Here is a 13,003-nt window from a genome sequence, read left to right as displayed (position 1 = left end):
AAACGGTTATTGGCTCTTTTTGCTCTCTTCCAAGCGGTTAAGGCGCTCCAATATCTAAATTGAGCAATACGAATATCCGTTTTTAGACAAAATCCAATAAAAGCATATATTTAAAAAAAGCCAGTCAAGAAGAAAATTGATTCATCAATCGTATAAAATTGTGTGGGCATGGCTAAATGTTCTATATAGCTGGTAATATTCGACGGAATATCAAAAACGAAGAATATGTAAAATATAACTTGAATTCGTCAGTATATTTACGGTATATTTTTCAAATAAGACGGCATATTTCGGTATATTTCTGAGGCTCGGACGGTATATTTTATCGATAAATCCGCGGTCACACTGCTGCAGTCGAAAAATTGAAGCTTTTAGGCAAGAAGTAAACTTAAAGGAGTTTTTCTGATTATTAAGAAACAGAAAAACGCTGCATTGACAATTAGCATGGAAGTGGAAAGTCCCGAACACAACAAAGAATTCGCTGAAGTGGACATTAATAATGGTGCTGAATCGGCATCCGATGACGAGGAAGAAGTTCCAGCGCCCGGCAGCGTTACTTTGGAGAACGAAAATGATTTATTCGTATCAGCCATGAGTCCCAGTAGCATCGGGGATGTGCATGTAAGTCAAATCAGAGCGTACGCCCAACAGGATGCCTATTAAATTAGGTTTAATTTTTGGGGCGGCGCTCTCCATTTTGCTTGCTTTATCAACCAGAGACTGTTGCTGTGCTTTGTTTGGCGTTGACAACGTCATTAGAGCCGCCCACCAGCACACAGCCATGTTGTTGTTTGTGTGCTTATCATCAATTGAATCGTCTCTTTCTCTCTGAATTACAGCCGCTGCAAGAAGTTTTGACGGACGATGGAGACTTCTTTATAAAAATTGTTGTATCTGACCCCCAGAAGATTGGCGATGGCATGGGCTCATATTTGGCCTACAAGTGAGTCACGCCGCCCCACTGGCTTATCATGGAATTGCATACTATTGATTCTGTTTATGTTACTTATCGGCTTTCCCTAATGACTAGAGTGACGACCAAAACTAACATTCCCAAGTTCAAGCGGACAGAGTTCAGCACTTTGCGACGCTTCAGTGATTTCCTTGGCATACATGATCTGCTGGTCGGAAAATACATGCGGGTGGGACGGATAATACCCCCAGCCCCATCGAAGAACATAATAGGCAGTACTAAGGTGAAGATTAGTCCACAGCAGAGTGAGCCGGGCACTCCAATGAACCAGGAGTGGGTAGAAATTCGACGTGCAGCGCTGGAACGCTTTGTCCACCGCACCGCACAGCACCCTATACTGCGTGTGGACTTGGATTTCATGAATTTTCTGGAAAGCGATCAGGATCTGCCGCGCGCCGTTAACACCTCGGCTCTGAGTGGCGCCGGTGTGATTCGCTTGTTTAATAAAGTGGGCGAAACTGTAAACAAAATTACCTATAAAATGGATGAGAATGATCCCTGGTTTGACGACAAGATCACTGAGGTGGAGAATTTGGATGCGAACCTTCAAAAGCTGCATAATGCAATGAAGTCTCTGGTCACCTCACGACGGGAACTTTCTGCACTAACCGGCTTGGTGGCCAAATCCGCTGCAATGCTTAGCACTTGCGAGGAACACACTGGACTGTCGCGTGCCCTGTCTAATCTGGCGGATGTGGAGGAGAAAATGGAACTTCTGCGCTCTGAGCAAGCCAACTCTGATTTCTTTATTCTCGCCGAGTTCATCAAGGATTACTTGGGCTTGTTTGGTGCCATTAAGTGCATTTTCCATGAGCGCGTCAAGTCTTTTCAAAACTGGCAATATGCTCAAATGCAGTTGTCCAAGCGACGAGAGAATCGTGGCCGCTTTGAGTTGGCCAATCGTGCGGATAAGTTGGATCAGGCCCAGTTAGAAGTGGATGAGGTGGGTCTGCATAATAAGTTTAATATTTCCTTGTTGAAATCGTATGTCATTCTGCCCTTTACAGTGGCAAGGAAAGGTACAACGCTGTCAGCAGCATTTTGATGACATATCGGCGGAAATTAAGCGTGAAATGGAGCGCTTCGAATTGACCAGAGTGAAAGACTTTAAAGCAAATATTATCAAATATATAGAAGACCAAATGGCACATCAGCAACAGGTGAATATAAAAAAATATTTGACCATCCGCTTATCAAAAAACGAACCATTTTGCATTCTAGATCGTCAGCTATTGGGAGGCGTTTGCTCCGTTTGCCCGTGAAATCGTTTAACTTTAATTCACAACCTTTTCTCAATGCATTTCCAAAAACTGTCAAGAGCCAACAGCCAAGCGCGCTATGAACATTTTTTCAGCGGGACCAAATTTGTTCTTGATCTAAAGATTTGGAGCTATATTTCGCCATCAGCACTTGTCTAGCAATCTGCAGCTGCTGTTTGTATTTCCAAGCAAAAGATTTCAATTCCTCTCAGAAAGTTAAACTTTAACTATCGATGCATTCGCACCAACGTTATCTCTTTATTCTTTATATGCACAGTAATTATGCTTATATATTGCTAAAACAAAGCAAAATGGCAATAGCAGATTTAAAGCTGCGTATTCTCATTATTCACACATATTCGGTATTATTTAAAACAACGCAAAATGAATCCAGAAATTTAATTAAAGTGAAGAAGAAGACTTTATTAACGATTTCCAAATTGAAATGTATACCATTATTGTTGGGAAATATTTTTCCTTAATTGTTGTTGGTATATTTATGTATTTATATATATATTCCTATTAAAACATTTTGTATCATGACAAAGAGAGCATTTCAAACAAATAAATTTGTAAATATGTATAGATGTAAATAGTGGTTCAATAATCTGATTTAAAATTTCCGCTCAACTACTCGCAGTCCGAGAAACTCGAGTTTCCGGCTCTTCATTTTATCGAACTTCGGAGAACCAAGAATTTAAGCATAGTGAACACTTGATTAGTCCCCCTGCGCTATAGTAATGCTGAAAAGTTTCTGGGATATAATAGCAAAAAAATATATTTCATTAAAATTTATTAAATAAATTTGAATTTTAACTTGGAGTATTTCGGAATGGGTTATATGGTCTTTCTTTATGATTCTGAGTTTTTATTTTCTCTTATCTTTAAAATTTTAATGCCACAGATTTTTGTACTTTATACGGACAAAAAAAAGGGGCGCGCGTTCAGTACCCCAGAGTGAGAGAGAGAGCGCAGAGAGAACATCTTTGCATGTGTTAGTACACACGCAATATGTTTCGACAAAAATATGTGATTGTATGCTTTTTTCAAATTTTTTGAACTCTCTCAGGTCTGGTTCTGTATACAGTTGGTTTTTATCGCACAAAAGTACCGATATTTTGTGTAAAACTACCCTGTTTCACAATTTATATTTCTGTTTAGTCATTATTGATAAAAATCGACGATTTTCTGGAAGTTTTCTTTGATTGGGCAAAGGCAATAAAAGCAGCTGCAACCTGTGAGAAGGTATATTTTCAACTCGACAGTAGACGCCACGAGAACACTATGGAGTTTCCACATTTGGGCCAGCATTGCAGCGAGCAGACATGCAACAGATTGGGTGAGAAGCAAAAACCTCCAACCAGGAAGTAAAGGCAGACCATTAATTCAATTAATTTCGAAAATATATTCATAGATTTCCTACCTGTCAAGTGTGACTCATGCGACAAGGTATTTTGCGCCTCCCACTACAACTACGATCGTCACAATTGTCCCGGAGCGTACAAGAAAAATGTCCAGGTGCCCATCTGTCCGCTCTGTCATGAGCCAGTGCCCACAGCGCCTGGCGTGGAACCTGACCTAACAGTTGGCCAACACATTGACAAGCAATGCAAATCGGAGAGCAAGAAAATCTATACAAATCGCTGCCATGCCAAAGGTTGTAAACGCAAGGAACTCATTCCTGTGAAATGTACACAGTGCCACTTGAACTTCTGTCTACGTCACCGTCATACCAGCGACCACGAATGCAGGCCAAATGAGCCCACGCCAGCAGCGCCCAGTGGAGCCAGTGGAGTTTTTCAATCTATATTCAAGTCATCCACTGACGCACGATCGAATGCGGCTAAAGCAGCGGAAAGTCGTCGTCAGAATAAGCCAGCAAACAACCTGTTCAACTCAAATCCCAGACCAAGACCAGTGCAGGCCGCACAAGTTCAAAATATACAGGGAAATATGGTAAGTCATCATTGAAATAGAACCATAGTTTCGTTGCCTGAAACTAACCAATTCCAAACTATATTTTGCTTCAGACTGAAGACGAGGCTCTGGCACGGGCGCTAGCCTTATCAATAATGGAACAGGATGACGCTGCGGAACTGGATCGTAACCGCCAGACACCAGCCCAGAACAACGCACCGGGTGTTACTGTGGGCGGGCAGCAATCAAATGCCAAGGACAAGTGTTCGCTGTCCTAGTTACAGAATCTTACGAGTACAACTCTCGACATATCCATCACTTGACCAGCAGCAAAGCAAGGAATCTGCCCCAACTACTATTAGAGAATATTCGAACTATTTGCTTATTGTTATTGTTCTCGTAATGTTTTGTTGATAATTTACTTCGACTTCGTCACATTCTACGTGGTTTAGCAAAAATAAATCAATGTTAATTCTACATTTTGTTTTTTTGGAAAGGATAAACCACAACAGGCTGCAGACACCACTCTTATGCAGCTCTTAAACATATAAATATATTACATGGCTTAGCTAGATAAATAGATATACATATAAGTTACATAGGGGATACATTGCAAACTATTCTGAGCTGGCCTGCGCGGATGTTGGCACTTCTAATTCAGCCACTACATTCTCTGAAGCTGTACTCTCCGCTGGAGCTGGCGCTGCTTCTGATCTAACGGCCTCCAGTTCCTCTGCCTTGGACTCTTGCAACAACTCGGCTTTGTTGGACATTGTGCTCAGTTTTCTGCCACCTGCTGCTGCACCTTCTATTGAGGACGAGGTGCTGATTTTTCGTGCTGCTGCCGCTGCAAAACTTGCCACTCCCTCTGCAGCCAAAATACTGGCACTGGAAAGCAAGATGGATACCTGTTCCGCAGACGGGCAGCTCGTGATGATCATATCATCTGTAGAGTAGCCGTTTGTGGTCAGTAATTGCTCCAGTTTAACAAACGATTGTATGATATTGTTCTAAAGGGTTACAAGATTTTAAATACATTTTTTACATATCCTCGAATTTAGGACACTTACACGTATGGGGCGAAAGATTATGAATTCCGTATCACGATTGCTCAGGTAGAGTTGCATGGCTCGCTGGAGCACTGCCAGCTTGGCCTTGATCATGCGCTGCGTTTCTTGAATGATACTGCTTATCTGCTGCGGACTCGCCCAGGGGCTCTGCCTCAGAACGTAGCTTGCCTTTGGGGACGAAGACTCTGGCGTTGAGGCTGTTGTGGAGGCCGCTTGTGCCAGCAGACTCTGTGTCTTGTCCAGGAATGTGATTAAGGGGCCGATTAACATATTCACAGCATCTCTGATGTACTTCTCGCAAACTGTCTTCAGCTGACGGTCCACCTCCTTACGAGAGTCAAGCAAATGCTCTTTTATCTGTGGTGTGCCCTCTAGCAGGAATTCGAGCAAAGCATTGTTGCTGCCCATGGAGAAAAGCTGTTTCCGCTTCTGCAGCAGTCCAAAGGCAGCGGTCTTGACTTTACTAAAGTCCAAAGATGTTTCCTTTACAGTGAAATCCACTCGGAATGGAGCAATCTGTTCCCTAAGGATCAGCAGATGTTTGATTTCGAAGAGTTCTCCGTCGATTGGCGTCTTGGCAGCTCCAATTTTGCCACCGGCATAGGAGACACTTTGGATGCAGAGCTTTAGAGCCTCCTGTGAAAGGCCTTGGAAAATGGGTCGATCAACGCAGCGATACAAGCGGGAGAGGCAGACTAAAGTGCGGCGAACAGTCGGGTACCACATGCCATGCAAATCAGCGGGGGAATCTGAAAGAATTATTTTGATTGTTCAATTAAGATCTACCTATTCTATTCCTTCGATGCGTACTCATTTGCTTGATTCTGTAGGAATTATCAACGCTTTCTGTTTCTAAAACACTCGATACACTGGAAATAACGGAGGCGCGCGAATCCGATCTGCGCAAAGGAGTAGGCTCTTGAAGAGATAACGCAATGCTCTACAAATTGTTTATATTGAATTATTAAATAGTTAAATCGGTTAAGTGTATAGAGCTAGGTTTATACCTCCATCATTTCCAGCTTCTCGGGATAGGCCAGGTCGCCTGATGAAGGATTAAAGTTCTGAATGTCCGACTGTAGATACAAATGTGCACGGAATACCAAACGCTCCTGCACATCCTGCAGTAATTGATGAGCAATGGTGGCAAAGGCCTCCAGGGCGGATGCTTGTAGATAAAAAGATTGTTGACATATTATCAAATATTACAAAGTATTTCGCATTAACATACGATTTTGTTGAACATGCTCTTCAAGCATTTCAATGCGCAAGATAGAGCAGATCTCGGCCAGCGTTTCCAAATGATTAATGTGTATGATGAAGGGCCGCAATGTATCATAAAGAATAGTACACAAGCCTTCTAGATAAACGCTGAAAACAAGGACATGATCAATCCTGAATCGATTCTAATTTAGACAAACTCACGTCAGGTGTGGCGCGCCTGTACTAAAGAACTGGTAAAACAAACGCTGCTCGTCCTGACACACATGCACGAGAAATCCGCATGCACTCCGCGTCAACGAGCAATGGTCTCCTTTGTGGGCCGTTTTAACATTCTGTATCGAAAGGTTCACTGCTGGCGACATCACACTGGCACGCTGAGCCAAGTAATGCTGCTGCAAGTCGGTCATTAGCTGGGTATAGTCGTTGCTGTGCTCCAGACGAGTCTCAATCAGTTGGACCACTCGTTTAACCTTCGCTGCTGCTGTTTGATATTTCCCATAATACAAGGCGAAGGCAGCATCCGGTGCTTGCAGGGCGCTAGATGAATCAGTTGCGCTATTCTTGGGATGCAGTGTAGCCTCCGTGGCCTGATTGATCACGCTGGTGACATAGTTTCGCACCAGGCCAGAGGCCTTTGCCAAGCATTGTCTATACTTCACATTGTAGGTGGCGGCGTCTTTAAATTTGGGCTAGAATAGGGTGCAAATAAACATGTAGCTTGCTGAAGATGAGCTTAAAGTGGGCTGGGTTTAAAGTCTTACATTTTCTTCTATGTAGTTCAAGCATTCATCAATTTTATTTAAGCATTCCCGGAACGCTTCGCTGGCCACCGATAACGTAGGACTTTGAAGTCGTTGATTCAGCAGCTCAACTTGACTGAAATAATGCAAACGTCGTTGAATTTCATTGCTCAGATCCTGGAGCTTCTCCTGCTCATCGATCAACTGTTCGCTGGCCGTGTTCAAGGCACTCGTCTTTTGCGACACAAACTCGTACTCGTCGGAGAGGGCCCCCAAACGATCCATGGCTACCGAGATTTGGCCAAGCATGTGGGAGCACTCCGCCTTGCGCTGCTCCAACTGCTGCAGATATTTGTGATAAACCGCATCGCCACGTTGCTCGATCTCAGCATTGACGTCTACAAACCAGAGCAGGAAATCGTTGGTGTTCTGAAGGCCCTCGGCAGGCAGTTCTATATTGTCAGTACTCTTTGTTGGCGCGCCCTCTGTGTTCGCCTCGTCTGATGGCTCTGCTGTCGAAGGAGTGGTCCCTACCGGCAACTATCAACAAAGATGAGTCTTATCAATTTGTTCGCACTTGCGACAAGCACACTTACCGATGGTCCGCTGTCTCGCCACAGATTTGCGAAGACATCCAAATGTTCCTCCTGCTGGACACTGAGCGCCGCCAGGGGATCGGTCTTGGACTCCCATTGCATCAGGCGGTTGCGAATTTTCCGTAAATTCTCATTCTCGCTTTGTGCTGTGGCGACGTCATCCATTTTTCTTCAGCAGCGGACTTCTTCAGCTGTTTCTAGAGCTAGAGCTGTTTAGATGTAAGTGCTGACATCGATGTTTTTGCTCCGAAATCGATGTTTTTAGTCATATACTTTTATTCGCCCCAAATTAGTGGCAAACAAAGATTTAAGGTTCCTGCAGCTTCTTAAAAGATATTCAGTTAAGATTACAATACCCTTATCTTGTATTTTTTTAAATTCTCTAATAAAAAACAGAAAACAAAGAAATATAAACAAACAAATTGAAGTTTTGCAACACTGTCCTTAGGGATTAGTTAACACTGAGCTACAATAAAACTTTGGAAATTTATTTCCTTTGGCGTTTTTGTTGCCAAATTTTAAGCCACTTCCACCGGTCATAAAGCTCACCATGGCCCCACAACCGGTGGTAACAGGACTGTCTCCAAAAGAGGGTCCTCCTGGTACTCGCGTCATCATTCGAGGCGAATTTCTGGGCACTCGAGTGCAAGACCTAATTGGTAGGCGTAGACGGACATCGACACCACCACATCGAGCTGGTTTAATGGTAACCTTCCTCTTTTTCCAGGTCTAAAGATTTGCGGCTCCGACTGTCTGCTGTCTGCGGAATGGAAATCGTCCAACAAAATTATAGCACGCACCGGCCCGGCCAAGGGAAAGGGTGACATCATAGTGACCACTCTAAGCGGCGGAGTGGGTACGTCGACAGTTCAGTTCCGTGCCTATCACGAAACCATCGGTCCGCTGAAGGAGTCTGCTGTATGGATTGAAGAGTCGCCTTCACAAAATTTTGCCTGGGGAAGACGAACCCTGACTCAGTCGGGGCTAACGCAGGAGGATCCTCTGGGGCTATCAATCGAAGGCAATGAACAGAAGATCCCAGAAGATCTGCGAGATTTGTTTCCCGAGGCCTGTGGCGATCTATCGCAGGAGCACTTTTCGCCTTCCTGGTTCCTGCTGGAAAATCATTTGGCCACATCCTTTGAAGACCTCAAGGCAGGCTTGGCATATCTGAAGCGTAAGGTGGAGAGTCAAAAGGAGGGACAGTTGTCGTTCCTCAAATCCAATGCGGGCTCTGTCATTGACCAGCTGGACACGCTGATGAATATACGGGACAAGCTGCAAGAGGATCTCAAACTGCATGGAACCGAACCGCTGAACATTCTGGAAGCGTCCATAGAGAGTGAGAGTGAAGTGTCTCTGGCACGATTGTGATTCTAAAGCGTTCCTTTTCTCTTTTCAGACTCAATTACCGAGTCGCAGAAGATCTTCACAGATGTCTTGGTGCGTAAGGAGAAGGCAGACTCCACCCGATCCGTCTTGTTCGCTCTGTCCAGGCACAAGTTTCTCTTCTGCCTGCCTAATGCGGTGGATCGGCGAGCAAAGGCGGGCGAATATGACATAGTGGTCAATGACTACTCACGCGCCAAGAACCTGTTTGGCAAGACTGAGATTCCCATATTCCGGAAGGTGCTGGAAGAGGTCGATCAACGTATTCTTTCCATACGGAAGCAGCTTCACGAGAAGGTGGTCAAGATGCCTCAAAGCGTGGACCAGCAGAAGAAGTTAATAAAGGCCTTGACCAGCCTGGAGCTCCAGCAGAGTGGCACGCCCATTGGAGATAAGCTGCGGAACATAGATCCTGCATGGGATGCCATTGAGGCCAGAGCCAAGTATCTGGAGGCTACTTTCCGGCAAACATTCGAGCAGCATGCCAACAAAGATGCAGCCGGCACGCCGGAGAAGTCCAAGAGTCGTGACCGTGATCGTGATCCCAGCCAGGCGCCAAGTCGTGTCAACTTTTGCGAGGAGCTCTGCGACATTGCCGCTTCTCAGTTGCCGGATTTGTGGCGTCTAGGCCAGCTTTACTTCACAGGAGAGCTCCGGGGTCCCCACGATCCAAAGCCGGGTGATTTCAAGAAAATGATTCTCAACGCGATTGAGAAATTTTGCGTGTATCTGCGACTGGCCATACTCATAGCCGGTGATCAGCGTGCATTGCGCCAGTCCAGCGGCCTGAGCTGGTCGATTGGCTCCGCCTCGGCCACACATCAGTTCCTCCCGTGGATTCCTCAATGTCTTCGCTATACGAGAATTGCCTATGCCACCCTAATTGGCCTGGATTTGCCCTCCGATGCCCTGGACATCATTCAGAAACTTATCGACGAGGTCCGGCTCTTCTGTTTCTCCATCATCTTCAAACGCTCCACAGACCGTTGCAAGAAGCTGGGCAGCCAGGAGACCTGGGAGCTGGGTGTAGAAGATTATCCCGGTGCAACCATTCTGCCCGCCGCCCTGGAGGCACTTCTCGTGGAAACGCTGGATGAGGTGCAGTCGGTTTGCATGCAGCCAGAGTCCCGGGAGGGAAATCTGCTTGAGCCGCAGTCAGATGGACAGCGTGAGGTGTCGCAGCGCCTGCAGGAATTTCTCTCCACCTTCAGTGCGGTTATTGAGGAGCTGGCCTTTCAGTCCCACGACGAGGAGACGCCCACGCACAACGTCTCCCAGCTGTTGGGCTTTCCCAATGCCCAGCAGCTGGACTCTGTAGCCAGTGGTGGAGCAGCGGTCACCTGGGAGCAGCGTATGCTCTGTTGCCTGGCCAATTATGCCTACTGCAACAAGAGCTTTTTCCCCCACATCGGAGACGTATTCGTTCGCTACGGCTATCCCTTGCCGACGCTGGCTATTGAGACGTCGCGCTATACGGTGAACCAGCTGTTCACCAACCTGCTGGAGGAGTATGTGGAGCACAAGGGCGATCCGCTGGTGGGCACCATTGAGCCGTCGATGTACCTGGGTCGCTTTCAGTGGGATCACGAGATGGAGATTGGTCAGCTGCGACCCTATGCCCATGAATGCTGCGATAACCTCGTCGGCGTCTACTCGGAGATCTACAGCATCTCCCCAGCCCTGCTACGTCCCATCCTGGAGTCCATTGTTCAGACCATATCTGAGGAGCTGGCTCGCCTAATGAGCTGCGTGCAGCGCTTCAGCTTTACGGGTGCCATACAGGCCCACGTGGACATCCGCCTACTGAGGGATGCCCTCGAAGGCTATGCGAATGAGACAGCCAAGTGAGTGTTCCCCTTGATTCAGATTTACCTGGCATTCATTTCAATTTGTACTTTTTACAGAAACTACTTCATGGAGGCACTGGAGGCGATCAATCCTCCGCTGAATGTCGAACAGAAGCGCAAGGCAGACGAGATCCTGGAGCGTGTGAAGCGGAATATGAGACTGCAGTTGCTCTGCTTCACCATTAAAGAGCCCTAGGGAGGAGGACATTCCACTCTACAGTCTGCACTCTACACTCTCCACTCTGCATTCAATGTAGATAGCCCTGTGCAGATTAGACTTGTGATTCCCGATTGGTCAGTTGAAAGGGATATAAATCTTTATTCAATTGCAGATATTATATTGATTTCTAAAGGAAACCGCTTTTTAAATTTTAAAATCGAAAGTAAAGTTGCTGCCTTCCGTTTCGTACTTGTGAGCCAGCTGCTTGATGGCTTGCTCCACATCGATGGTGTTGAATTTCTCCTGAACCCGCTGCTTGATGGGATTCTCGATGGCATCCATGATCTGGTAGCGCAGCAAATTGGGCACCACATTCACCGCAAACTCCATCACATAGTCCAAGGTGCCGGCGCCATCGCATCTCACTTGGATATTGCCCATGTCGAACTGGAGGTCGGTGATCTGCGGACGCTGTCGGGTGTCCAGGGACTGACTGACGCCCACAGTGGCGCGAATATGTTGCACAGTAAACTGTACGTGACCGACACGGGTCATCATGCCCAGCCCCATCTCCCATTGGCCGGCTCCAGTCACCTGCTGGGTGCCCACCTGAAACACCAGCGACACCGTCTTATTGGCCATGAGGGCCGTTATGTTGCCGACACGATAGAAGCTGGAGATGCCGTGGATCCAGGTGTGCGATAGCTGCACGCTAAACACTCCCATAGTGCGATTCATGTCCGGTAGATGATACGGATCGTAGCCCATCTGGCGCACCACCTTACGGCCCTCAGCAATGGCGCTGTCCAAAGGCGTGATGGAGTTCGGCAGACGGCGATCTCCCATGCTCGTTTTGATCATTGTATCGATCTCGCTGCGCAGCTGCTTGTCGGCCTCCTGCAGCATAAATGGCTTCATCGCATCAAAGACAAGATTGGGGGCAGAGTTGACCATGCCCTGGAAGAGGGATCCCATGAAACCAAGGTTTTGGAAATCCATAGCCATGTCCCTGAAGGTAATGTCTATCTTGATGCGATCTGTGGTTAGGTGGCCGTCACGTTCCACAGCCAGGAAGGCCGTGGCCTCTGCATACACATTCTTGAGGATCACCGTAAAGGGTCCCTGGGCGCGTGAGATCCAGCTGGCCAGATTGTACTTGCCCTTAACCAACATCTCATCCAATTGAACGCCACCCTTAATCTGCAAAGATAAGTGTTTTACGGATTTCCCTTCGATTTAGTTTGATTTGCTCTCACCTTCATCGACTTTAGGTCCGCATCCACGGTGTCTATGCGGAACTTGGACAGACCGTAGGCCTTCACCTCCTTCATATCCAGATTGCCGAAGCCCATGTTCTTCTTGACATCGGGCACGTCTATAGGATCGGGTATGGGCACGCCAGGCAGGCCCAACGGATCCGACTGCTTGAAGTGTTCGAGAACCGCCTCGACCTGCGCAGCCATGCGATTCTGCGTCGCCTCAATGTTATGTTCTTCATCCGTTTCGCCTGCTTCCTGCTCGACGATAGCTGCTTCAAAGCATGGACAAAGGTCACAAGTGGCAGATGAAGCACAAGGGACAAGCACAGCACTCACCGTCGACATCCTGGGGCTGGGTCTGTGCCTGGCACATCAGCAATCCCACGAGCAAAAACCCTATCAGTGGCTTCATCATTTCTAGATTGTCTTGAACTTTTGCTTATCAGTATCAGTCAGTGAGAAATTAAGAGGAAACGCGCCAGCCTCCACTCGGCACTCAGTACTCGGACAGCGTACTCGACTTGACTCGGGACAAACACGCACTGAGTTGTTAATCAAGAGATAATGAT

The 13,003-nt window shown here is 46.7% G+C and overlaps 5 protein-coding genes across 6 annotated transcripts; 3 read left to right on the top strand and 2 right to left on the bottom strand.

The window, feature by feature from the left end:
* Nucleotides 1-398: 398 nt before the first annotated feature.
* Nucleotides 399-2,638, top strand: LOC6589057 (sorting nexin-2). Its single transcript, XM_002014509.2, has 5 exons — nucleotides 399-621; nucleotides 840-943; nucleotides 1,031-1,916; nucleotides 1,981-2,133; nucleotides 2,195-2,638. Exons 1-5 carry the CDS (start codon nucleotides 445-447, stop codon nucleotides 2,243-2,245), a joined length of 1,371 nt encoding a protein of 456 aa, XP_002014545.1. The 5' UTR covers nucleotides 399-444; the 3' UTR covers nucleotides 2,246-2,638.
* Nucleotides 2,639-3,421: 783 nt separating this feature from the next.
* On the top strand, nucleotides 3,422-4,626 carry LOC6589058 (AN1-type zinc finger protein 2A). Its single transcript, XM_002014510.2, has 3 exons — nucleotides 3,422-3,571; nucleotides 3,647-4,188; nucleotides 4,263-4,626. Exons 1-3 carry the CDS (start codon nucleotides 3,517-3,519, stop codon nucleotides 4,425-4,427), a joined length of 762 nt encoding a protein of 253 aa, XP_002014546.1. The 5' UTR covers nucleotides 3,422-3,516; the 3' UTR covers nucleotides 4,428-4,626.
* Nucleotides 4,627-4,692: 66 nt separating this feature from the next.
* LOC6589059 (conserved oligomeric Golgi complex subunit 3) lies at nucleotides 4,693-7,997 on the bottom strand. The gene is made up of 8 exons (XM_002014511.2): nucleotides 7,780-7,997; nucleotides 7,205-7,723; nucleotides 6,645-7,132; nucleotides 6,451-6,590; nucleotides 6,227-6,387; nucleotides 6,030-6,159; nucleotides 5,220-5,968; nucleotides 4,693-5,159 (listed from the first exon to the last, which is right to left on the bottom strand). The coding sequence occupies exons 1-8, from the start codon at nucleotides 7,942-7,944 to the stop codon at nucleotides 4,767-4,769; spliced, it is 2,745 nt and encodes a 914-aa protein (XP_002014547.1). The 5' UTR covers nucleotides 7,945-7,997; the 3' UTR covers nucleotides 4,693-4,766.
* Nucleotides 7,998-8,277: 280 nt separating this feature from the next.
* On the top strand, nucleotides 8,278-11,372 carry LOC6589060 (exocyst complex component 2). Its single transcript, XM_002014512.2, has 4 exons — nucleotides 8,278-8,438; nucleotides 8,507-9,121; nucleotides 9,182-11,012; nucleotides 11,073-11,372. The coding sequence occupies exons 1-4, from the start codon at nucleotides 8,330-8,332 to the stop codon at nucleotides 11,209-11,211; spliced, it is 2,694 nt and encodes an 897-aa protein (XP_002014548.2). The 5' UTR covers nucleotides 8,278-8,329; the 3' UTR covers nucleotides 11,212-11,372.
* Nucleotides 11,311-12,956, bottom strand: LOC6589061. Of its 2 annotated transcripts, none has more exons than XM_026988245.1 (3): nucleotides 12,771-12,956; nucleotides 12,432-12,706; nucleotides 11,311-12,375 (listed from the first exon to the last, which is right to left on the bottom strand). In XM_026988245.1, exons 1-3 carry the CDS (start codon nucleotides 12,847-12,849, stop codon nucleotides 11,380-11,382), a joined length of 1,350 nt encoding a protein of 449 aa, XP_026844046.1. In that variant the 5' UTR covers nucleotides 12,850-12,956; the 3' UTR covers nucleotides 11,311-11,379. The 2 variants fall into 2 exon arrangements, with proteins under 2 accessions (XP_026844046.1, XP_002014549.2); XM_002014513.2 differs by having other exon boundaries at nucleotides 12,432-12,703; nucleotides 12,771-12,954.
* Between the last annotated feature and the right edge of the window lie 47 nt (nucleotides 12,957-13,003).

This window comes from Drosophila persimilis, unplaced genomic scaffold (assembly GCF_003286085.1).
Source record: "Drosophila persimilis strain 14011-0111.01,24,50 unplaced genomic scaffold, DperRS2 tig00000191-arrow-pilon, whole genome shotgun sequence".
NCBI lineage: Eukaryota > Metazoa > Arthropoda > Insecta > Diptera > Drosophilidae > Drosophila > Drosophila persimilis.
The sequence above is the reverse complement of the archived record's forward strand: the minus strand, read 5'-3'. Positions and strand labels throughout refer to the sequence as shown.